The 26,079-nt window shown below is 42.1% G+C and overlaps 1 protein-coding gene across 1 annotated transcript in view; it reads right to left on the bottom strand.

The window, feature by feature from the left end:
* Window positions 1-26,079, bottom strand: part of LOC310962982 (glycine receptor subunit beta-like) — a gene marked incomplete at its 3' end in the record, with an annotated part of 302,029 nt that overhangs the window by 38,427 nt on the left and 237,523 nt on the right. The window contains exon 8 of the mRNA XM_083935608.1: window positions 6,993-7,145. Coding sequence (XP_083791734.1) covers window positions 6,993-7,145 — 153 coding nt within the window. The remainder of the gene's footprint in view (window positions 1-6,992; window positions 7,146-26,079) is intronic.

Genomic DNA, 26,079 nt, shown 5'->3' with positions numbered 1-26,079 from the left:
GAGATGGAAAGTGCCGTGAGAGACTGTTACAACACACAGTCTGGGATGTGATGATCAACCCGCACAGTGAGGACATAGAGGGGATGACACATTGTCTGACGGAGTACCTGAACTTCTGTGCAGACATGGTCTTCCCTGTCAAGACTGTCCGCTGTTACCCTAATAACAAGCCATGGGTAACGCAGGAAGTTAAGGCTGTCCTCAACAAGAAGAAGGCTGCCTTCAGGAGAAGGGACAGGGAGGCCATGAAGGCAGCACAGCAGGAGGTGAAACACTGTGTGAGGGAAGCTTAGGACAGCTACAGGAGAAAGGTGGAGCAGAAGCTAAGGGAGAACAACATGAGGGAGGTCTGGGATGGTGTGAGGACCATCACAGGTCACAACAGAAAGACCAGAGCTACAGGGGGGGACAATGGAGAGATCGAATGAGTTGAATGACTACTTCAAAAGGTTTAACCAGCCCTTGTCCCCCCCCACCCCCACCCTCATTGCAGCCATCTCTCCTTCTTCCCTCTAAAGTGTGAATGCTTACCCTCTGGAAGACATCCTGCATCATTCCGGTTCCCAAGAAGAACAGGCGCAGCGAGCTGAATGACTTCCGACCGGTGGCACTCACTTCACACCTAATGAAGACGTTGGAGCATCTCTTCCTTAGCCTCCTCAGACTCCAGGTACAACATGCCCAGGTTTGGCCTGCAGTTTGTGTACCAGCCAGATGTTGGTGTGGAGGATGCCACCCTCTATATGCTGCACCAAGTCCACTCCCATCTGGATAAGGGAAGCGGCACAGTGAGGATTGTCTTCTTGGACTTCTCCAGTGCCTTTAATACCATCCAGCCCCCTATACTTCAGGACAACTGAACAGGATGGGCTGAAGGACACCACGTCTGACACTGTGGTCAGCAGCACTGGATCCCCTCTTCTCTTCACCCTGTATACCTCGGACTTCTGCTAACTCGGAGCTGTGTCACATACAGAAGTACGCAGACACAGCCATCGTGGGATGTATCAGTGGTAAAAGAGAGGAGGAGTATCTGAGTCTGGTAGGGGACTTTGCCCTGGTGCCACACTAACCACCTAAAGCTCAACACTTCCAAGAACAAGGAGCTGGTCATTGTTTTTGGGAGGTCCAGACCTAGTCCGCGACCAGTCCTGCTAGAGGGAGCTGAGGTGGAGGCTGTGGACTGTGGCTGGACAATAAACTGGACTGGAAAACACACACAACACCTGTACAGGAAGACACAAAGCAGGTTGTACTTCCTGAGGAGACTGCAGTCCTTCAACATCTGCTGGACATTATGGACAATGCCAGCCACCGCCCGCACACCGTCATCAGCAACTACTACTCACTGTGCAATTAATTATCTACTCTTACATACCTGGACACTTGTCTTCTTTTATTTGTGCAAGAACTTCATCCACCACTTAAGTGATAATGAAGTGACAATAATTTAAACTTCCTGCTCATTTCTGTCATATACAGTCATGCATATTTTATATTTTATATTTCTTATACATGTCCTCTACATTTAACTTATCTGATATCATTTTCCTTGAATTTTATTTTACCTGTATTCTTACATCTACCTCATATATATTTGACTAAGAGTTTATTGTTTACTGTAACTACTGTATACTTTCTGTATCTATTTAGTTAAGAGTTTATTGGTTATCCTATACTGTATTTTTTTTATACCTCCCTCGTGTTTTTGTAAGCTGCTGGAAATTCAATTTCCTTGCGGGAGCCATCCCAAAGGGCTCAATAAAGAGAAGTCTAAGTCTCTACGTGTTTACATGTCTTTATACTTTCACTCCTCCTCCTAGAGATTTAACACGATTGACTCCAGACCAGAACCATATTCAAACATCGGATCAAATGATACTGAAAACTTTGAGTTTTCACTGCACCGTATGGGCGTGGCATTGTGCCAAAGTCAGCCGTATCGCCAAACAAGACGAAGTTGTTGCCATCTGCCCATACATTGTCCGAATTTCACCAAATTTGTCATACATAAGAGTCCCATCCTGAACACACCTACATCTCAATATTGACTTATAGTGATAGCGCCTCCTATTGGCAAACACTAAATTATAGCCCCTCTCCCCAGATTGACATATAAATCTAAAAACCGGTAGGCACATAAAACTCATCAAGATGTTAATAAAAGCCTCTTGGAGCGATAGTCCACAGGAAGTCAGCCAATTTGAATTCTCTGTCACAGCTTGGAGTGTTCTGGTGATTGATTCAGAAAATGCAATATTGTAGCATCACTGTCCATCCTGACTCATAATTCTGGATTTTTTTGCTTTCACTCTCAATGGTATTTTAATTTCTTATTTTATTTTATGGTACAGTTTTCTGGGAAACCTGTTGAAAAACTTTCATAGTGATGGTGCAGGTCAAAAACATGCGACTTGTTTTTCCAAATTGAAGCATTAGATATAACAATAATAATAATAAGGATAATAATAATAATACTGATGATAATAAGTGGGTCCTGACCGCATCCAGAGAAACTGGATGGGTTAAAAAATAAATAAATAAATTCTATCGCCACTTAGGGATTATTTTATGTTTGTGTGGAGATCTCCCAAACCCTGTGTAAAGAAACCTGGCCAATAACTGACTTTTTAGACTGTGACTGCTGAGGCAAACAGCCTCTACCGACTTCAACTGACCTACCTGATCGAGCTCTGATTGTTTAAACATTTTATGTCGATTAACAAATACTATTGTATTTTCGAAGTGTGCACGTCCTGCATGGTACTCATTGTCACACTTATGTTTGATGTCAGCCTGAAGCGCTGTACAGTCTTCATTTTTGAGCTTTGATCCTACAGCTGAAGATGGAGAACCATTCTTGGTTGGAAATGTTTAACGGTGGATCAAAACCATGGGATGCATTGTCTGATACATAGTGGTTAACAATGGTTCTGTTTTACTTTAACGATGGTTCTACAAGGAATCCATCTGACTGCTCTTTCTGTGTTTCTCTATTAACCCATTTGCGACGGGAGGGACGTGGGAGTAAATATTCACTTTCCGCCGGCAGGGGCGCGTGTGTGTTTCTCCCTTTGACGCCGGGTGAGACGTAGGCGTCACTTTGGTGTTTCCCGGGTTTGGGGCTTTTTATCTGGACATGTGACCCAATTCCTGCATCGTAATTCGCAGGAATACACACATGGAAATGTCGAAATGCATTGTGGGTGGGTGTGTAGTCCGGTGTGCGAGAGAGGAGAGAGACGAGAGAGGAGTGGCAAAAGAGACGAGAGAAGATGGGAGATTTTGTGATGTAAGTGACATTGATGATGCTGATTACAGCTTTGAAGAGGAAAACGGTATTGACCCGAATTATGAGCCACCACCAGAGCCACTACTTAAGGCACAGTGGATGTTTCATCTGTTCCAAAATGACGACGATGATTTGGCGGAGGGAGATTTCCCTGGATTTCAGGAAACGTGGAAAACCTTGCAGTACCACTGACACACAAAAAAAGTTTTTACACCTGAGCCAGGACTAAAGATCGTCTTGCCCGAGGATGCAACACCGTTTCAGGTGTTCTCCAAACTCTTTACTGAAAAGCCTTCCACGCGTCTTCTAACAGAGACAAACCGATATGCACAACGGTGCCGCGGTGACGAGCCGCCTGGGGGTCGGACAAAATCAAACAGATGGACACCTGTTACAGTCACGGAAATGAAAACATTTATTGGGATGTGTATTGCAATGGGGATCATGAAGCTGCCGGTGAGAAGGGATTACTGGCGACAGAAGAGATGGCTGTTCCACACCAATCTTCCAATAGCAATGTAAAGGGATAGATTTGACATGATTTGGAGGTAACATTATGATTATTATTATTATTATAGTAATTACAATTAGAGTCGTTCTTGTTGTTACTGTCTGCTATATTGTTAAAATAATGTAATTCCAATGTTCATAATAATTGTTGTTGATGATGCTAATGATGATAGTTCAGTATCATCAGTTCAGTAGTTTTTCGTTCACATACAATACACCAAGTGTAAACAGTGCAATATTGTATGTCTTAGCTACATGTACAGTGCATAATAATTCTGTATGAATAATTTATGAATTATAGAAGAAGAAGAAGAATTACTTCATTAACGCAACGGGAAATTCGATTTTTTCACTCTATTATTATTCAAGTTACACATACACAGGCCCGAAATACACACACATGCACAAACAGGACCTATATACATGCAATTAATGGAGAGATGTTAGAGCGAGGGGGCTGCCAGTGACCGGCGCCCGAGCCGTTGGGGGTTCTGTGCCTTGCTCAACAGCACCTCGGCAGTGCCCATCAGTGCACCTCTCCAGCCACCAGTCCACGCTCCATTCATGGTCCACACAGGGACTCGAACCGGCGACCCTCCGGTTCCCAGCCAAGTCACCTATGGATATATACATTGTATATATCCATAGTACTGTCATGTACTGTCATGCCTTGCAGACTATAAAAAGTACATGAACAGGGTTGATCTGCTAGATCAGATGGCTGGATACTACCAGTTCCAGTACTTAACCTCTTGTCTCCAACACTTTTACCTGTTTAAAGAGTTCACACTGACTGTTACAACTCAGTTTTCACAACAACTTAAAGCCTTTATCTGGCAAAATAAACCGGCCCGTATGAAAAAACATATTCTTCAACTCTCTAAACCTGAAGGTGGACTAGCACTAGCACACCTAATTTACGCCACTACTTCTGGGCTTGCAACATTAATAAACTTTTAACATTAAAATTGGATCCAGTTCAGGAAGCAGTACGGCTTGCAAAGGGCTTCGTTCCTTGCCCCAATTTTGAATAACCATGCGTTTCTCCCTTCCTGCACCGACCCTGCATTCGGCATATGGTCAGATAAGGGCCTCAAAACTCTTAAGGACCTGTACAACGGTGGGGTTTTGCGTCCTTTACATCTATGTTGGACAAATACAGCCAGCCTAATAGCCACTTTTTTCGGTACCTTTAAATGAGACATTTTATCCAAAAGCAATTCCCACATTTTCCTAACCGCCCCCCTGAAGCTGAGATGGACCAAATCCTGTCTCTCAACGTACAACACAAACGACTGGTATCTGTCATTTATAATAAGATCGCTCTTCTAAGCCCAGTCCCCACTTCCTTGCCTAAAAGTGCATGGGAAAAGGATTTAGGGGGTAGATATTACTGATGACCATTTCAGGGACATTCTGAAACTGGTCCACTCATCTTTGATTTGTGCCAGGCTTGGCCTATTACAGTGGAAGGTGCTACATAGAGCCCATTTCACCAACGCTAAATTGGCTAAGATATACCCTAGTCACAATTTTGGTCTGATATATTTCAAACCCTCAAACAGGCACTCAACACAAATTTGGAACCAGATCCCCTGACAGCTCTTTTTGGGCTCCCTTCTTCTAAAAATCTGCCCATTACTACACAACGTGTCGTGGCCTTTACCACCCTGCTCGCCAGACGTAACATTCTCCATAAATGGAAACATGTTTCTCCACTGACTCATAATAGTTGGATCTGTGAAATTATGCAATAATCTGGTTGGAGAGGTTAAGTTTTTCACAGAGGGGATCTTTGGAAGCATTCCACAAAACCTGGGACCCACTGCTGGCTTTTATTTAGCAATAGTATTACTGTTATTCCTGACGATGCTGAGGATACTTCCTAGTGCTAAAAGGAGGGAGACCCTTTATTTATTTACTTTTTTGTTGTCTTTCTCTCTCTTGAATAACATTATTTTTGCTATTAGTTTTAGTGTGTTTTTCTTTTTGTTTTCCTTTTTTAATTTATCTACTTATGTTACACGTGAGCTGTTTACACAGCAATCCATAGACAGGCCACATTTAAAGACATAATGTGAACAGCCAAACAAAAAATTGGATTTGAACGATAAATCTGAATTGTGCATTAACACCTGCAGTATGAACGTAGCCAAAGTCTTATAAACAGATATCTGCATATTAATGCAGATGAATAATAAAGAAAAGCTAAAGCTTCATCAGAGGATAGCAGATGGGTTGAGAGATTGCATTTTTACCAATGTGTTCCGCCTCTTCTGATTTCCACTTGAACTGTTCAGCTGCATGCAATCAAAGCATGCTCAAACGTGATTGACCAATACTACTCAAGTTACAAACTTCTGCTCCTCAACAATTGTCACAGGCCTACAGATTATGCAATCACATGTTTGCTTACTTACTGTATAGGACCGTTTTAGCTTTGTATGCTCCGTCATTGTAACCTGATTCCGCCAGATGGATTGATTCACATTTGCTCAGCATATTCATCTGGGAACTCTTGTTTGGAGATCTTTTGGGAAGGGGCGATAATGGTGGTTGCTGATTGGATAAACAATCAGTCTATCACCAACATACGGGCCAAATCAAACAATCGGATCAACGAAGCTTATGCCGTACTCACAGCGCAGAGGCAAAGCTCAGGAAGTAAACAACATGTGGGTAAAGGATATTTTCCGTTTGTGTAATGTGAATTTATGAGTAAAAGGCACAATTTCAGGTGACCGGTCCATATTCCAACAAAAAGATCAAAGAGAAAAAAAGTGTTAGCGAGCGGCCTGCTCAATAGCTGCGCTCATCTCATCCGCAGAAGCCACCATGTTGTTTACACTGAACAGTCGCTTCTCGTTGCATCACACTTAAGTCTGCCTCAAAACCAATGCTGATTGGTTAGGTCGCTTGGGCAAATTTCTCCAAATTGTCTCCGCCGCACGTTACCAGACTGATCTGCAAGTAAAATACAATGGCGCTCGCAAGGCTAATGTCTTTGTGAGTGACAAGCACATTTCTTTCTCTTTTCTTCCAAAAAGAGACAAAGGATTCTGCTCTGTGAGGTGCACCTACGTGTGAGTGTTGAAGGATGTACATGACTGCTGTTAATATTGGAATACTGCATACTTGAATGTAAATGGATGCAAATACAGTATGTGAAATGTATATTTCTGGTACTCACCCAATGGAACCCTTGCTGCAGAGGCATCAGGATTGATCCAGAATGATAACCAGGACAAAACGACAATCAACAGGGTTGGAGCATAAACCCCCATCAAGTAGAAACCAACCTGCCGACGCAATGTAAAAATCACTTCAACGCAGGTGTAGTATCCTGGAAACAGACAGAGATGGGCTGTTAAGTTATATTGATTACATTTTTATTGTATTTGATTCTCATTGCGAAAGGCTAATTTTGTTGATGCAGGTCAAAATTTGGTTGCTCTTTCATTTAATTTGGTACTCAGTTTTGAGGACATACAGTATATACTGGTCTTCAGCCAGTGATCTGAAAGTTTACTCTTTTTTTTTCATAAGCTCACTGAGTATTTTAGCATCTTATCAAATGGGTGTATTTGAATGGGACCCATGATACCCTTTTCAGGCTCATACAGATGTTTCTCATTTCATTTGACCTGAGCTCTGTGTGAATGAATCGCAGCACTATCCAATTATCTGTCGGACTTTTACAGTATACTTATACATGACAGTGTCTAAATTTCATAGCGGACATTGCATGATCGCGTACATCTATCCTCAAATTAGAAATAAATTAAATTGGGGTTATCTGTAATTATCCATCCATCCACCATCCATCATCTGCAACTGCTTGTATGGGGTCGCCGGATGGGCTGGAGCCGAACCCAGCTCACATCGGGCGTGAGGCTGGGCACACCCTGAACAGGACGCCAGTTTATCGCAGGACACATAGAGACAAACAGAGACAGAAGACCATTCACACTCACATTCACACCTACAGGCAATTTATAGTCATTAATTAACCTACAGCTCCGATAGAAAGTCATGATACCCTTTTGAAATAGTCACCTTTTTTTTGTTTTACAGCCTGAAATTATAAAACATACAAAAGAATATATATTTTTCCAGCGTGATTTACACATTTTGCCCTACAAGATTCGAGTGAAATTTTGTTTTTCAAAATTTTTTGAAAAATTAATAAAAAATTGAAAACTAGAATACCGGTGTTGGAAAAGTGTGTAGTCCCCCGGAATTAATACTTTGGAGGCACCTTTTGCTTTAATTACAGCCATCAGTCTGTTTTGATATGTCTTTACCAGCTTTGTGCACCTAGATTGGGGAATATTTCTCCATTCTTCCTTGCAGCAACTGTTTGAGTTCAGTCAAATTCTGTGGTGAGCTGTGATGGACTGCACTCTTCAAGTCCATCCTTTCTGTCTTTTAGCCTCTGCGTTGTTTTTCTGGTGGTGTGTTTTGGGTTGTTGTCATGCTGGAAGGTGAACCACCTGCCCATTTTCAAGTGTCTAACAGGGGCTGCAGGTTTTCTTCAAGAATTTGGGTGGACTTGGCAGCATCCATTTTCTCTTCAATCCTGACCAATTGCCCAGTCCCTGCTGAAGAGAAACAAGCCCACAACATAATGCTGCCACCACCATACTTCACTCTAGGTATGGTGTGTTTTGGGTGGTGTGCTGTGTTTGGTTTCCGCCAAACATAGCGCTTGGAGGACTTCAGGTTTGGCTGAGATGGAGTAGACACGGGTCGAGTCTTGCTCCCGCAATTTTTGAAAATTTCCCGTTTCAGGAACCCGAAAGTCACTACAATAGTAATATTTGTATCGTTTGACGGATACAACACCGAAAAATGCCAACGCATGCGACCAGACAGACTGTAAAAGAGGGGAGCGAAGGCTAACCCTGCAGAGAAGGCAGGTGGCGCGGTTAGCATGGTGCCCATTACTAACCTCTTGAAAGTGCACCGTGCAGCTCTCTCTGCCGAGTTCAAAGCCCTCTTTGTCGATCTCAAAGCCTCCATTTCAACGCTCGAAGCAAAGCTGGACCACGTCCATCTCACAGTGTCCCACCATGCCAGAAGATAGGCTCCTCCTAGTTGCTCTACATTTAACTTATCTGATTTAACTTTGTGTGAATTTTATTTGACCTCTATTCTTACATCTACCTCATATTTTTGACTAAGAGTTTATTGCTTACTGTTTATTTTTTATACTTTCTGTATTTATTTAGCTAAGATTTTATCGGTTATCCTATATTGTATTTTAATTTTTATTGTATTTATACCTCCCTTGTGTTTTTGTAAGCTGCTGGAAACTAAATTTCCTTGCAGGAGTCATCCCAAACGATCAATAAAAAGAAGTCTAAGTCCAAGCCCTTGAGGTAAATCTCAATGACTTTGTATTATGTATACCATTATATTGAAGGCCCCCCTCGAAGGAGATGATTCATCTCAAGGGGCTAGCCTGAATAAATAAATTCTAAATTCTAAATGCAAATCTACAAGACGAGCGTCTGCTAACGCTGGAGGCCTCCTGTGCCACGCTAACAGAGAGCAATGTTAAACTCTTAGCTAGAGTCAGCGAACTGGAGTCCTGCAGCCGGTGCCAGAACATCAGAGTGATTGGCGTACCGGAATCAGTGAAGGGTCCGCGGCCGGCAGCCTTCTTCTGGGAGCATGGAGGCAAAGGCTTCCTGGAATCACCGCCGGAATGTGACAGGGCTAACCACAAGCTCTCCGAGAAGCCAAAGCCAGGGCAGAGACCACGGCAATTCATTATCAGGCTGCATAGATACCAGGTGAAGGAGAAAATCATACGTGAAGCCCTCACCAGGAGAGGCAAACTACAGTACAGAGGCTACCCCATCGCCATCTATGAGAACTAAGCACCGAAGGTGGTAGAAGAATAGCAGAAATACCGAGAGGTTATGTCTGAGCTTTACAACCTGGGTTTCCAGGCTTCAGAAACAGAATCAGAATCAGAAATACTTTAATAATCCCCGGGGAAAATTGTTTTTGTTTCAAACTCTAGCTATACAAACAACAACTTTAACAACAACAATATTATATGGATAGCATATTTGTAAAAACAGAAATATAAAACAGTATACTGTATATATACAACTATATATATAGATGTATATATAAAAATTACAATGGTAATGTAAATAATGATCAAAAGTACTGTAATAACCTTCAAAGAACAAATTGTTTATGATTGAGTCGGTATTACAGAGAGGGGGTGACAGACCCTCTAAGGGATACGTTGTATAGTTTAATGACCACAGGCAGGAAAGATTTCCAGTGGTGCATCTGGGTGCGAGGTGTCTTCTGCTGAAGGTGCTTCTCTGCTGGGCCAGGGTGTCGCACAGAGGGTGGGAGACATTGTCCAAGATAGACCGGAGGTTGGACAGCATCCTCCTCTCTGCCGCGGTTGTCAGGGTGTCCAGCTCCTCCCCCACAACATCCCTCCTGATCAGTTTGTTCTGTCTTTTGGTTTCTGCGAACTTCAGCCCACTGCCCCAGCATGTGTCAGCGAAGAAGATCGCACTGGCCACAACAGACTCATAAAACATCCTCAGCATCGTCCGGCAGATGTTAAAGGACCTCAGCCTCCTCAGGAAAAAGAGTTGACTTTGGCCCTTTTTGTAGACAGCCTCTGCTTTTCTAATCCAGTTCAACTTGTTATTGAAGTACACCCTCAGGTACTAATACTCCTCTACAGTGTCCACAGGTCCCCCTGGATGGAGACAGGGGTCAACGGTGTTTTCACCTCCCTCAGATCCAATACGAGCTCCTATGTTTTAGTCACATTGAGCTGCAGACGATTCAGCTCACATCAAGTGACAAAGTTGCCCACAACAGTCAAGCAGCCAACTTTTGCTGAGTCATCAGAAAACTTCTGAAGGTGGCAGTGCAATAGTTGAGGTCTGAGGTAAAGAGGGTGAAGAGAAAGGGAGAGAGGACAGTCCCCTGTGGAGCCCCAGTGTTGCTGACCATCCTGTCAGACACACAGTTCTGTAGGCGTACACACTGTGGTCTGCCCATCAGTTCACCCATCCAGGACACGATGGGGGCCTCCACCTGCATCGCAGCCATCTTCTCACCCAGTAGAGCCAAAAGGATGGTGTTGAAGACACTGGAGAAGTCAAAGAACATGACTCTCACAGTGCTCGCAGGTTTGTCCAGATGACTGTAGACTCTGTTCAGCAGGTAGGTGATCCAGTCCTCAACTCCCTGGCGGGGCTGGTAAACGAACTGTAGCGGATCAGTAAAGGGCCTGACCATAGGCCTTAGCTGCTCCAGGACGAGTCTCTCAATGGTCTTCATGATGTGGGACGTCAGGGCGACCGATCTCCAGTCCTGAGGGCCACTGGGACACAGCGTCTTTGGCATGAAGCAGGACGTCTTCCACAGCACAGGGACCCTCTGGAGGTGCATGCTCAGGCTGAAGACTTGACTCAGTACTCCACACAGCTGGGCGGCACAGGCTTTAAGCACCCTTGGAAATATGCCATCGGGGCCGGCAGCTTTGCCAGAGTGGAGTCTTGTCAACTGTCTTCTCACCAGGTCAGACGTGAAGGACACTGTAGAGGTGTTCTTTGGGGGAGGGCTGAGGTCACCAGGTTGTGGAGGACATGATGTAGAGCAGAGGGGAGGGGTGGAATAGGTAGGTTTGAAGTGAGGTGGTGAGGGGAAGCTAAGGGGTCTGTAAGGAGGAGGAGTAGGGGGAGGAGACCTGATGACCGCAGAAAGCTGCTGATTTCACCAAAGACGAGCCTCATATAGACAGGCATTCTATTCATCTTGTTTGATGTAGAGAAATTATTTCATGGCCTGCCTGCACTAAGGCATCTTGGCGCCCTCTGCTGGCTAATTTCATTTATTTTCACTGTCACTGAATCATCAGAATTATTTTTTATTTATTATTATTGTTATTATTCTCATGTGACTCGAGGGGTCCAACAATGTTAGTTAAGGGAGGAGATCCCGTTAGTTGCAAGTCGGAGAGCTCAGATGTTTTTTTTTTTCTATGGAAGTAGCCCTTAGATTGGTCACAATGTTACTGTCTTGTCTTGGGTTCATTTTTCCCCCCTGTTTTAGGCATTGCCTATTGCAATGGAAGGTGCTTCATAGAGCTTATTTCACCTAACACTAAATTGGCTAAGATATAACCTAGTCACAGTGACACTTGTAACCGCAGTAAGCAGTCCCCAGCCGACCACGCACACATCTTCTGGACGTACCCAAAGCTTTTTGAATTTTGGTCTGATATATTTCAAATCCTTGAACAGGCTCTTAACAAAAATTCTGAACCAAATCCCCTTGAATGATCTTCTTAGGCTTCCCCAGTCTAAAAATCTCCCCATTACTGCACAACATGCCGTGGCCTTTACCACTATGCTCGCCAGACGTAACAGTCACCTTCAATGGAAACATGACACAAGACACAAAGGTAAGATTTATTTTCATGGGGGGAAATTTAATCGGTTACTTTATTAAGTATTTACGCTCCCTCTCATTCTGACTGGAAGTTTTTTAAACAGATATTTGATTTGAAAATGTCGGAGACCCATGCGATTCTTATCTGTGGGGGGAATCTAAACAAAAGATTAAATCCTAAACTGATGGCTGCCACCTGGGGAGCATGGACCTTTCAGACAGATCATAGCCCTATTTATTTAAAATTGATCTTGAACAGTATCGGAGAGATACCTTATGGAGTATAAATACTTTTGTACTGAATCTGATAAAGGAATAAATCAAGAAGGATATTGCTGAATACTTGGAACAGAATGACAATGGTGAAGTTTCCCCTCCAATGTTATGGGATGACTGTAAAGCTGTTCTTGGATACAGTGCCCACCTAAAGAGGGCAAGGCAGAAAGAGAAAGAGAGCTCAGTTGGAAGGGGAATTAAAACAATTGGAACAAAATCCCAGACACAAATGATCTGGAAATTAGAGAGCTACTTAAGAAAAAAAAAAGAATGAAATAAATTAGATCTATGCAAAAGACATACAAAAAAAAAAAAATGTTTTAATTTTTTTGTTTTACATTTTTACAAAACAGAAATATGAAATAGGGGGAAGAGCCAGTAAACTTTTAGCTCATAGGCTGAAAAAACAACAAGCAGAAAATTCAATTCATAAAGTAAAAAAATTATATTACTAATAATATACACTACAAATTAAAAGAAATACAAGATTGTTCTGAAAAGTATAACTATACTCCCAACCTCAAGTTAATGGAGAGAAAATGGAAGATTTCTTTCAGAAGATTAATCTGCCCAAACTGAATAGTGAACAAAGTAAGAATCTCGTAGCTAAGATAACAGAGAAAGTAATTCGTTCAGCCACATCACATCTTAAATCAAATAAGGCTCCAGGTCCGGATGGGTTCCCTTCTGAATGGTACAGGATCATGGAGGGTTCTTTGGTCCCTTTGTTGCAGTCCACCTTTAACTGGGTTCTTAAAGAGAAAAGTATACCACCCTCTTGGAGGGAGGCGGTAGTATCATTAATTTCTGAAGAAGGGGAAGGATAAGTCTGTTTGCGGTAATTTTAGGCCGGTAAGCGTGTTGAACCAGAATTATGAAATATTTACCCATATACTGACCAAACGCATAGAGGGATTGTTACCACAAATTATGAGCCTTGACCAGAAAGGTTTCATTGGAGAAAGACGAACTCAAGATAATATCAGAAGGACATTACAAGTAATTGACTATATAACAGAACATAATTTAGAAGCAGCTTTGGTGGGGCTAGGTGCAGAAAAAGCTTTTGGTTGTGTAAATTGGTCTTTTTTGTATAGAGTTTTAGAAAAATTTGGATTTCATAGTGACTTTATTAAAATAATACAAGCTCTCTATGATAGCCCAAGGTGAGAAATAAAATGAATGGGGCTGTATCCGATCCTTTTTCATTAGAAAGAGGAACAAGACAGGGCTGTCCAATTAGCCCTCTCTTGTTTGCAATCTTTATTGAGCCCCTGAGCCAATGGATCATTCAGGAAGATAATATTAAAGGAATAGCAATGCAGGGAGGCAGGGGCGGGGCTTGCCAACAGGCAAACCAGGCAATTGCCTGGGGCCCCGGCTTCCAGGGGGCCCCCACTTGGGCATCCTCCCCAGTGACCGGTGCCCCAAGTGCTAATAAATGTACGGCACGGCAACGACAACAACGGGCATTTACTATGAAAAAGCGACGTAGCAACCCCCCTTGGGGGCCATCGGCGATGTCTGTGTCAATCAGCGCGAACCGCAGGTTTGATTGTTTGTTTAGCACCGAGCTCCGCCCACTTACACCGAGCTCCGTGCTTGCGAAAAGATGAAGAGGAGTTATCCCAGCGGGGCAGAAAAGAAAAAACAGAGGAAGGAAAGGGAGGAAAAACGAAAGAAAGACAGTGGTAAGTGCATTGTTATGTTTTTCTGACTGACTGTGTTGTGTCGTCACGGACTCCATAGCGGCTAATGAGCTAAAAACTAAGCTATGACGAATGCGTAACATGACACAGCTACATGAAGCTAGCTAGCAGGAGGAGATGTGCGCCACTCTCCAGTCTCAACCAGCAGAAAACAACAGAAAGTTTAGTGAGGCAGACAGTCTAACAACAACAACAACAGCAACAGCAACAGCAACAACAACAACAACAGCCTAATACAGTGGAAACCGCTTATAGTGATCACGGATATAGTGATCAACCGCTTATATGGATCAAAAGGCTTGGGACAGAATCATTTCTATACAAATGCTGTTTAAATAATTAGTTTATAGTGATCGAGAAATCCGCTTATAGTGTTAATTTTTTTTCTCATTTTATGAATGAAAACGTGCAAAAATAATTTTAAATTATTAAAAAATATTATTATTTTATGTTTTACTCCCGCGATTCCTCGCTGGACGTCTGCTTCTGCCGAGTGAGCTAACAGCTAGCTAACGAGTGAGCTAACAGCTAGCTAACGAGTGAGCTAACAGCTAGCTAATGTAAGGAGTTGACACCGGCAGCAAGCGCGCGAATCATGGCTGGAAAAGGGAAGTCATTGCCACCTGATGAGAAACGTCTCCTCAAGGCTTATGACAGATTTTTTTTTATCGTTTTGAAAAAGCAGTGAACTTGGTGTTAGACAACACTGATCCATGGAAACATTTGAAGTGACTTCTTAACGCGGCGCAGCGGAGCCGCAACACAAAACAGACGTAGCTTAACTCTTCTTGATGCCGTTGTTATCTTCTATGTTGTTGTTCTATGAAACAGTGTTTCAAAGTTTATTTTAAGACTTGTTTAAAAAAAATGCACCGGCTTCACGGCAGAGCCGACGCACAGAAGAAGTTACTGTATTTGTATTTATGTATTTATGAGTTATGTCTGCGCACTGCGCAGTAATATAACTTGCATGGTTCCTCTCAAAAGAAGCATTTGAAACGAATGTGTTTGAAACCATAATAAAATTCAGTAAATGCTGAAACGGTTCGTTTCGTGCAATTGTTTTCATTGAAAAACGATACAAATGGCGTTTAGATAATATTCTGCATAAAAAATGTGAAATACTGCAATAAGATTTCGGTTATAGCGACCAACCGCTTATAGTGATCAAATTGGCTCTGGACCAACGTGATCACTATAAGCGGTTTCCACTGTAGTATGTAATACTAAAGAACACCTTCTATGATAAGCTTTGCATAATGATGAGATGAACTTAATAGTGCCAGAAAGGGAGAAATATGTGTTTGGCAGTACATATGATATGTGCACCCACCACAAGAGTACATCAAGTGCATAATACATGTTGAACTTAACAATATGTTTCCCTCACATCTCTCCTCAGGATCATTACTCTCTTTTTTAAAACCAACACATCCAGGGAAGGATGATGTTCCCCCTCCCATCCCTGATGATGACAACTGTAAGTTCATTATTCCACAATTGATAATGTTATGCCTTAATATTCTTCATGGCAGTAGTATTAAGCTGTAGTAGTAGAAAATGCTGTGCACATACATAATCATATGCCTGCCCTTAGAGATTCTCATATGCCCTGTTGTTGTTTTTTGAGTTTAGTTCCATCAACATCCACCTCCAGCAGCACAGTGGTTTCCCAACCTCCTGCGCAGGAACATCCAACCGATGATCAGAGATCAAGTCCAACTGCTGACACAGATGACTGTGAGTTAAATAATTTTTTTTTTACTTCCATAGAGAACATATAACAATGACAATAATAATAACTGCAACAAGAATTGCTGTAATTAGCCCATGCTATTAAAGATTATTTATAACAAATATACCCTGTTGTTGTTGTTTTTCCTTTTGTGTCATCAGCTCCATCAAGACCCAAATGTGAACAGTCAATTTTATTTTTGTATTTATTTTATTGTTAACAAAATTCAGATTTCTATTTTTTGTAATAAAAAAAGTTCATATTTTATATTGTGTTGGTGTCAGTTAATTTACAACAATTATTGATAGGCGTAGGGTTTTAAGAATTTCTGTTCCTCCCTGAAATTCACTTTGAGAACCCCTAATCTCTTCTAAAGTATTGTTTTCAGTATACATATCAAATGTCCCAGAAATTGTGTGCAAAAAACGATTTTTTTTCACTGTGGAGGGATGGGGTGGGGCCCCCACAAATTTCTTGCTTGGAGCCCCAAAGGACCCTTGCCCCGCCACTGCTGGGAGGCAAAGAAATGATTTTGTTATTTTCTGATGATGTATTGGTTCTCGACCCAGAACATTCTTTGGCACGGATATTTGTACTTTTGGAACAATATGGATCCTTCTCAGGATATAAGCTGAATGTTCCAAAAACACAAATTCTCTGTTATAATTACAGCCCCTCTGTAAATGTGAAAAATAAGTACAACTTTAAACGAGATTCGGATTCAATCAGACATTTGGGGGTAAATATTCCAATAGATTTGAGAATGTTGTTTTCACTTAACTACTTCCCCCTGAACAAAAAGATTAGGGAAGACATAAGGAGATGGGATTTTATACCTTTTCTTAATTTTGGGTCACGTGTGGAATCTGTCAGAATAGTTATTTTGCCAACACTGCTGTATCTCTTTCAGTCCCTTCCATTAGACATACCTGACCAAAAATTTCAGTAGTTGGACATGCACATTTCAAGGTTCATTTGGCAGGAACAGCGGCCAAGAATCAAATATCAGTTTACAATTGGCAAAAACCAAGGCTGGGATCGTTCTCCCATGCTTAAAAGATTACTATACTGCTGCTCAATTAAGGCCAATAATATGCTAGTGCAACCCAGGATACTGCGCTATATGGAAGCAGATTGAAAGAGCTATATCAGAAGAATTTCCAATGCAGGCTGCAATTGGGGACAAGGGCATGGTGAATAATTTAAAGGAATTGGGTAACCCATGGATATGTTTATCACTTAAGATGTGGAACAAGGTAGTAGCTCAAAATCACCTGAAAGAAGAGGCAAAGGACCTGAGATGGTCCGCATTTGATCCAGATTTTTTGCCTAAAAAAATGGACGCAAGATTTAAGAGATAGGGTTTTGCAAGGTTTTACAGCATACTGCACATTCTTACATAAGGGGAATATGAATGGCTTCCAAAATCTGAAGAGGCAGTTTGGCTTGTACAAGGGTGATTTTTACAGATACCTGCAGATCAGGCATTATATTAACAAAATACAAAAGGAGGGTACACAAACAGGCCGGGACAATAGTCTGCTGAAACTGTTTATAGAGGCTTATCGTGCTGGCTCTAACCAGAAACTCATCTCAAGAATCTACAAGGGGTTACAAAAAATAAAATGTGGTTCATTGTATGTAAAACAAAAATGGGAACAGGAAGGAAACCTTGTTTTAAAGGAAGATGATCGGGCTAACTTCAGTGAGATATAATGGAAAACTTCAAGCTCAACTATATGGCGAGAGATTTGCTGGAAAATCCTTATATGGTTTTTCCATCACTCCAGCTCAAAAGAGGTGATACATGAATTCTCCTGCATGCTGGCCACAGTGTGGGTGCCTCTGGAGAATCATAATAATAATAAAAAAAGAATCCCCAAAACCCCCAACACTTTTCTTATACTGCTGATGGCTCCTTCACCCTGTTTGACATGAATTGTTGCAGCGCCTGTCCTGTCCTCCAAAACACAACACAAATTAGGGAGCAATGAACAACAGCTCTGTCTGTTGTTAGAATGTAGCTACATGTAGTAAACAGCAGCATGTTCTACCAGAGCTGTGCGTAGCTGTACTTCGTAGGTGTGACCGGCATGCAGTGCCTGGAGCAGATGACCTTATTTGAAAATCCAAAAAGGCTTGATGTCAAACCACTAAAAAAGTAGAAAAAACTAAAAGGATGCGTTGACAGCAGTCTGTATCCTGAGCAGCTTTGCTCATGGGGGGTTAGACTGGTTACCCATACACATGTTTACCTCATTATTTGAGCATGTTTAGCATGAACATCCAACATTATAACAAAATATATTACAGAAAATAAGGAAAAGCATAATAGTTCCACTTTAAAGAAAAAGAAAATCATAACAAATATCAATATCTCTAGCTCAGTGTACAGAAGTAGGTCGACTACCTAAGGTATTCAGTTGTACTGAATACAAAGAAAGAGGAGGCTCCAGTAGGTGTTGCTTTGGTGCAGTACCGTATTTTCCGCACTATAAGGCGCACCTAAAAACCTTCAATTTTCTCAAAAGCCGACAGTGCGCCTTATAATCCAGTACGCCTTATATATGGATCAATATTGAGCTGCAACAGCTCTCGCAACTACGGTAAGCAGCCGCCGACTCTATTTTCCCCCGTAGAAAAAGTAACGTGCGGTGCATGCTGGGATATATGACTGCGCGAGGCGAGCCGTTTCATTTCCATTGGTGTTTAAAGACCCCAAAATGGCTCCTGTTAAGAGACACGCCACGATGCAGAGTTTAAACTCAAGGCCATTGGTCACGCAGTAGAACACGGGAATAGAGCAGCAGCCAGAGAATTTAACATTAACGAATCAATGGTGCGGAAGTGGAGGAAGCAACAAGACGACCTGCGCCAAGTAAAGAAGACTAAACAGAGTTTCCGAGGGAACAACGCGAGATGGCCACAGTTGGAGGACAAACTCGAACAGTGGGTTGTTGAACAGAGAGCAGCGAGTAGAAGTGTCAGTACAATCACTATACGACTGAAGGCAACAGCGCTAGCACGCAAACTTAACATTGACACTGAATTTAGAGGCGGTCCTTCTTGGTGCTTTCGGTTTATGAAAAGACGTCATCTATCCATCCGCACACGAACTACTGTTTCACAGCAACTGCCAAAAGACTACCAAGAAAAGCTGGCCACTTTCCGCGCATACTGCAAAAAAGAGATTTGCGAAAAAAAGATCCAGCCAGAGCACATCATCAACATGGATGAGGTTCCGCTCACCTTTGACATTCCTGTGAACCGCACTGTGGATAAAACGGGAGTACGTACGGTTAATGTTCGCACCACACGGAGTGAGAAGTCATCCTTCACTGTAGTTCTCGCCTGCCAGGCTAATGGTCAGAAGCTTCCACCTATGGTTATTTTCAAGAGGAAGACCTTGCCGGCGTCGTCATCAAAGCTAACTCGAAGGGATGGATGGATGAAGAAAAGATGAGTGGGTGGTTAAGAGCCATTTACGTGAAGAGACCGGGTGGCTTTTTTCACACAGCTCCTTCCCTTTTGATCTACGACTCCATGCGCGCCCACATCACCGATGGTGTCAAAAAACAAGTGAAGCACACTAATTCAACACTCGCCGTCATTCCGGGTGGATTGACAAAAGAACTCCAGCCGCTAGATATTGGTGTCAACAGGGCATTCAAAGCTAGACTGCGAACTGCGTGGGAGCAGTGGATGACAGAAGGCGAACACACGTTCACCAAGATGGGGAGACAGCGCCGGACGACATACGCCACTATCTGCCAGTGGATCGTTAATGCCTGGGCTGACATATCTGTCTCAACTGTGGTCCGAGCTTTCAGGAAGGCAGGAATCATCACTGAACTGCCAGACAACAGCAGCGATACTGACTCTATTAACAAGGACGTTGACGAGACGGAGCCGGGCATGTTAGATGTCGTACTCGCCCAACTGTTTAATTCGGACACTGAAGAAGAAGAATTCGAGGGATTCGTGGATGAGGAATAAATTACCGTAATAAAGTGAGCTTTACGAGTGTTACTATATTGTGATTGCACTAACGTTTGATTTACCGTAACAGTATCAGACTTTTTTTACGGACGTTTTTTACGTGTTTACTGAATCAAGGAAAAGTTCCCCTCGACTATGTTATATAAATGTTGCACTACATGTTATACCTTGCTGTTGTTAAAAGTTAAACTGTCACGAAAATACTACGTTACTGACTTTACCTTGGGGAAAATAATAAAACAGCTGTTCATTTTGGGAGTGAACGGAGTTGTCAGAACGCTGGTTTGTACCGATAATCTATTACGGTAATAAAGTTTGACTGACCTGTCTGACTGTGTTGTTGACATTCCCTTTAGCGCAGCTCCATCTAATGGATGCATAACGTAGGTAAGTTTCCAAGCTAATCATGGTCACACATTCATCACTTTGAATTAATTGAGGAGTAATTTAAAGATTCAAATTTAGAGTTTTCAGATATTTTTATCTTGTTTACTTTTATTTTGCCACCTGAGATTGAGTTAATACTCTGAGGAAGTGAATTTTCCTTCACTTCTGTGGGGATTTTTTAAACATGAGGTGTATATTTGTCAATATAATTGAAGTTTTGTTATAACTCACTGCGTACGTATCAAAGTTAAATAAAAATGATTTAGCATGCCTTCACAATATTATCAATTTAACACGGGTGCCATTTAAAGGATGTTGCAGATATGTTCAAGATTAAAACTAGGTGCAATAAAATGAGGGGGGTCAGCCCCACAGAAGGCTGGATTCTTCAGAGTAGTCAAACTCATGAATGAATGAGAGCTAGTCTGGGAATGATGGAACCAGGAACTGCCTTAGCAACATTCTGAACCAATAACAACAACTCAAAGACTTTATTGCGCTATAAATCCTTTGTGAAGGAGGGGCTTGGTGCTCTTTCTGCCTCGGTGGTCAAAGCAACAGCTTGGCTGTCAGCCTCTGACCCAAGAGAGAGTCCCTGGCCAGGCTGAAGTTATTTTCAGTTTTTTTATAATAAACTTTTTAAACTTTAAAAAGTACTCTGCTTTCCTTGAGTAAGAACACAACAAATTTGGTGACCCCGATGTGATCTTAATTAAAAGCGGTAGTGAAATTTGGACTTGGGCCTAAACCTCCATACTAATATGGGCGTCCAAATAAGAAGGTAAGCAGAGCCTGTTGTCATAATAACTAAATACTGTATTTAGTCTATGAGTGGAGGCGAGTGTGAGAACGGAAAGGTAATTATATTTTGGATACAAATAAATATGAAAAAAATTGTATACATGTAATAACAGCAAATAATATATGAATGAATTGCATAGTGGGTTAATCAAATGTCGGGGGACATTGATGTGTCAGGGACACAAGGCTGGGAGCCGGAAATAAAGTCGGAAATGTTTAATCTGTCTGGGACACAAGGCTGGGAGCCCATATACATCAGGGACACGTTTAAGATGTGCTAGGAGCACATGAAATGTCGGGGACCTTGATTAAATGGCATAATGGATCAGAACAGCTTTTGTAAAGAATTTTGGATAATGAAATAAATGGGATATGGAATTGTCATGAGCCTGTTGTATACATGTAATAACAGCAAATAATATATGAATGAATTGCATAGTGGGTTAATCAAATGTCGGGGACATTGATGTGTCGGGGATGAAAGGCTAGGAGCCTGTTGAAGACGAGCTCAGAGCACTTGAAATGTCGGGGACATTGATGAAAGAGAATTAAGTTTGAAGAATTGGCAGGGGCATTGATAAACATTGGGGACGTGCTTTTTTTTGTAGTTTTTTGTAATACAAGTCCTCTGCCTTGAGGCTCCACTGACAAGTGGATGTAATGAAAACAATTGTTGCACAAGTTATGATCATGATAATGATAATAAATAGAGCAAACTATTAAAATAGGATAAAATAAAAAGGGGGAGTTGGTTGCCTCTATGGGAGAAAAGGTGTTTGAAATATGATATGGTCATTTGAGAAAAAATTAATGACTTCTAGATAAATCCTTTAGAAGAGAATAATATTATAACTGCATGTATGATTTGCATAAGTGAAGGATTACAAATAAAATAGGGGTATCTCTGATAATGAAACAGAAATAAACTTCAGGTAACTAATGTCAGTGTCACAGGGTGCTTTGCATGAAACCACCTGGCTGAAAAAGTCATCCAAAGTTAGAGTGTGTATTTGTATAAGATCTAACCATACAATCACTTGTGTGGGAAGATCAGAGTGTGTTGAAAAGATTCTGTGATAAATAAGCGCATTGAAAGTTAAAGCACATTGAAGTGAGTTAATAATTAAATGGGGTTACAAACGGGGAAATTCAAATCATTCTGAAACTCTTGCAGGTCCTGCTAAATTTACAGCAGATAAATGGGAAAAAGCATTCCACTTTGACATTTTTAGAATGAGTATTTTCCTTTCCAAAAATAGGCACATACTGTTACATACATTTGTGACATACATAGTTAAAAAGGTATAAAACGATGCATGTGTGACAAAAGGCAAATAATTAAATGCATGGAAACGCCCCTGTACTCCTCCTCCTTCCCCTCACTGACGCAGCCAACAATGGAGAATCGTCAGCAAACTTCTGCAAGTGGCAGGACTCAGAGAGGAGCTGAAAGTCTGAGGTGTACAGGGTGAACAGAAAGGGGGAAAGAACAGTTCCCTGTGGAGCTCCAGTGCTGCTGACCACAGTGACACTTCGTCCTGCAGTCTGACATACTGTGGTCGACCCGTCAAGTAATCCATAAATCCAGGAAACCAGGGGAGGGTCCACCTGCATCGCCATTAGCTTACTTCCCAGCAGAGCAGGCCAGATGGTATTGAACGCACTAGAGAAGTCCATGAACAAGATTCTCACTGAGGTTCCCGGTCTGTCCAGGTGGGCGCAGGCACGGTGGAGCAGGAAGATGATAGCGTCCTCCATACCTAGTCTCGGCTGGTAGGCAAACTGTAGAGGGTTCAGTGATGAGCTGACCAGGGGCCGAAGAAGTGACAGGACCAGCCTCTCCAGGGACTTCATCAGGTGCGACGTCAGCGCCACCGGTCTGTAGTCTTCAGAGGTGCTGAGATTAACCTTCTTCGGTACTGGTACCAGGCAGGATGTCTTTCACAGCACAGGGACCTTCTCAAGACTAAGGTTGAAGATGTACTGTAGGACTCCATTCAGCTGGGTCGCACATGCTTTGAGGACCCTCGGGCTGACACCGTCGGGACCTGCTGCCTTGCCTTGGCGGAGTCTGCACAGCTCGTTCCTCACCTGCTCTGCAGTGAAGGTCTGTCTGCGTTGGTGGGGGTGGAGAGAAGTGATGGCGGGGGGGAGGGGACAGGTAGGGCAAAGTCAGGAAGGAATTGAGGGGGGGTTTGGAGGTGGATGGTTGTGGAGGAGCCGTCGGGGGGTGGTCCAGAGCCCTTTCATCAAATCTGTTGAAGAACAGATTCAGCTCATTGGCACGTTCAGTACCACCTCCTACTGTCTGGCTACCAGATGGTTTGTAGCCAGTGATGCTCCTCATGCCGCTCCACACGTCCTTTAAATTGTTTTGCTAAATTGTTCTAAAGAAGAATTACTCAATAAGAACCAAACAGATTATGAGCATGTAGTGAGTTTAATTTTAGGGATATAGAAAGTGAATTCTGTTATTAGGGCTTCCCAATCATCACCTCATATGGTTTTTGTTTTTCAGGAGCATCTGGCCGTGGCCTGGTGGCGAATATTGGTGACACGTTATGAAACAGGAAGCTGCTGTAAATTTAGCATACATTGTCCAGTCTTCCCCATGTTTCTGAAGCATGAAAAGACCCCTTGCCTGAACACACCAACATCTCAATATTTACTAAGAGCCACAGTGTCATCTGTTGACAACAGGAAGTCAGCCATATATGACAATCTTCATCTGATTCACATCAAATTTTCAATGTGTGACCTTGGTTTGATGTACAGCAAGGCAAAGTAAGTTTGGTAGGTGCTGTCTAACGCCACACAGTTGAAGCAAGAAGTCGGGCAGGTTAAGAAACAGGAAGTTGCTGTGGCTTTAGCATATTGTCCAATCTTCATCAAAATTCTTATTCATGACAAGACCCTCGGCCTAAACAAACCAACGGCTCAATAGAACACATTAAGTAGCTATAACTTGAGTAATAGTTGTCTAATATGCCCCAAATGTCCCAAGGATGGACATACGTTAATGAAAATCGGAAGGCATATATAACACCTCCAGACGTACAAAAAAGCCTCCTGGAGCAATATTATAAACTAACCAGCAAGTTGGCCATTTTGGATTTTATGGCCATTTTCCGACATTTGCACTAGTCATACTTTAACAAACTCCTCCTAGAAATTTAACCTGATTGACTTCAAAATTGGCCAGTATCATCTAAAGACGTGTGTGATCAAAGTTACGCCATATTGCTTCATTTTTCTGGAGCATGTGGTCTTAGTGTGTCGGCGAATATCACATCAGTGTCACATTATAAAAACAGGGAGTTGCTGTAACTTGATCATACATTGTCCAATCTTGACCAAATTTCTGATGGTTGATGAAAATCCTGTCCTGAACAGAACCCCATCTAAATAGTCACTCATAGTCAGAGCGCCCCCTATTGGCAACAGGAAATATGTGGCTTTTTGATGGTGTCATACTTTAATGAACTCATCCTAGAGATTAAATCTCATCACCTACAAAGTCAGCCTGTACTGTCTAAAAACCATAGTGATCAAAGTTACCTCATATCGTTTTGTTTTTCTGAAGTGTCTGGCCATGGCCCAGCGGGAAATATTGGCGTCATGTTAGGAAACAGGAAGTTGCTGTAACTTTAGCATACATTGTCCAAACTTTACACAAGATTTCTGAGGAATGAAAGGAGACCCAAATGAACACACCAACACATCAATATTTACTGACAGCCACAGCGACACCTGTTGGCAACAGGAACTTAGCCTAATATGACGAACTTCATCATATTCACAACAAATTTATTAATGTGTGTTCTTCGTTTGATATACAACATATAAAAGCATGTTTGGTGGGTGCTCTCTAGCGCCACATGGTGGATGCAGGAAGTAGGGCAAAAGTTTCCATGGATTGCCTTCAGAGCCACGCCCTTCATTTTTGTTTGATGTTAGCGCGACCGCATCGGCCGGAGACTGGCCAATTTCCCCGACATTGGCCAGTATGTGCACCATGTGCGAGGGCCCGTTCATCATTGCTTGAAGCTTTAATTATTATTATTATTATTAGGTCCCGAGCACTGACAAAGTCAGCGAGGAACCTATTGTTATTCGAATGAGGATGATTATTATTATTATTATTATTAATATGTGGGGCCGAGCACCAACGAAGTCGGCGAGGACCCTATTGTAATTGGATTGATTATTATTATTATTGTTATTATTTTTCCTCCCCTAAATCGCATTTTTGAGGGCCTAAACATATATAACTTTTTTTAAACTTTGCACACTGATGAAAGTGATGAAAATTTTATATTTTATGGGTCTCAGTCTAGACTCTAGAGCGTGGCAAATTAATTCGATAGTGCCCCCTTGAATATTGCCAAAGCCGAACCCCTCAATTTCAAAGACTTTACTCTGTACTTTAAGGAACTCTACCTCGAGATTTCAGTGGAATGACTTCAAAATTGGTCTGTACACCTTCAAAATATGGGCGATGCTAAATTACAGAGCATACGCATTTTCATCAATCAGCCCATCCGTGCCAATGTTTTGGCTTTTCATCATATTCTGTTGTCGTGGCGACCATCCTTCGCCGTGGATCAGGAAGTGGTTTTAATATCAACTTACATCGTCCAATATGCCCCAAATTTCTCATGATTCATAACAGTCCAGGCCTGAACACATCTGCATCTCAATATTTAGTCATAAGCATAGCGCCCAGTAATGGCAACAGGAAAAATGACAAATACCAAGCGATTTACATGACAATTACATTGTGGGTTCTACACGTGATGTATGGAAACAGGATGCATGTTTTGTGTATGGTGGGTAATGGCATGGTATTCATTTTGTCCCGCCAGCAATGAACAGGAAGTTTCTCTAACTCTAGCATGCATTGCCCAAACTGCACCACATTTCCCAGA

This window comes from Echiichthys vipera (assembly GCF_963691815.1).
Source record: "Echiichthys vipera genome assembly, chromosome: 2".
NCBI classification, from domain to species: domain Eukaryota; kingdom Metazoa; phylum Chordata; class Actinopteri; order Perciformes; family Trachinidae; genus Echiichthys; species Echiichthys vipera.
This window is presented reverse-complemented; position numbering and strand designations above follow the sequence as displayed.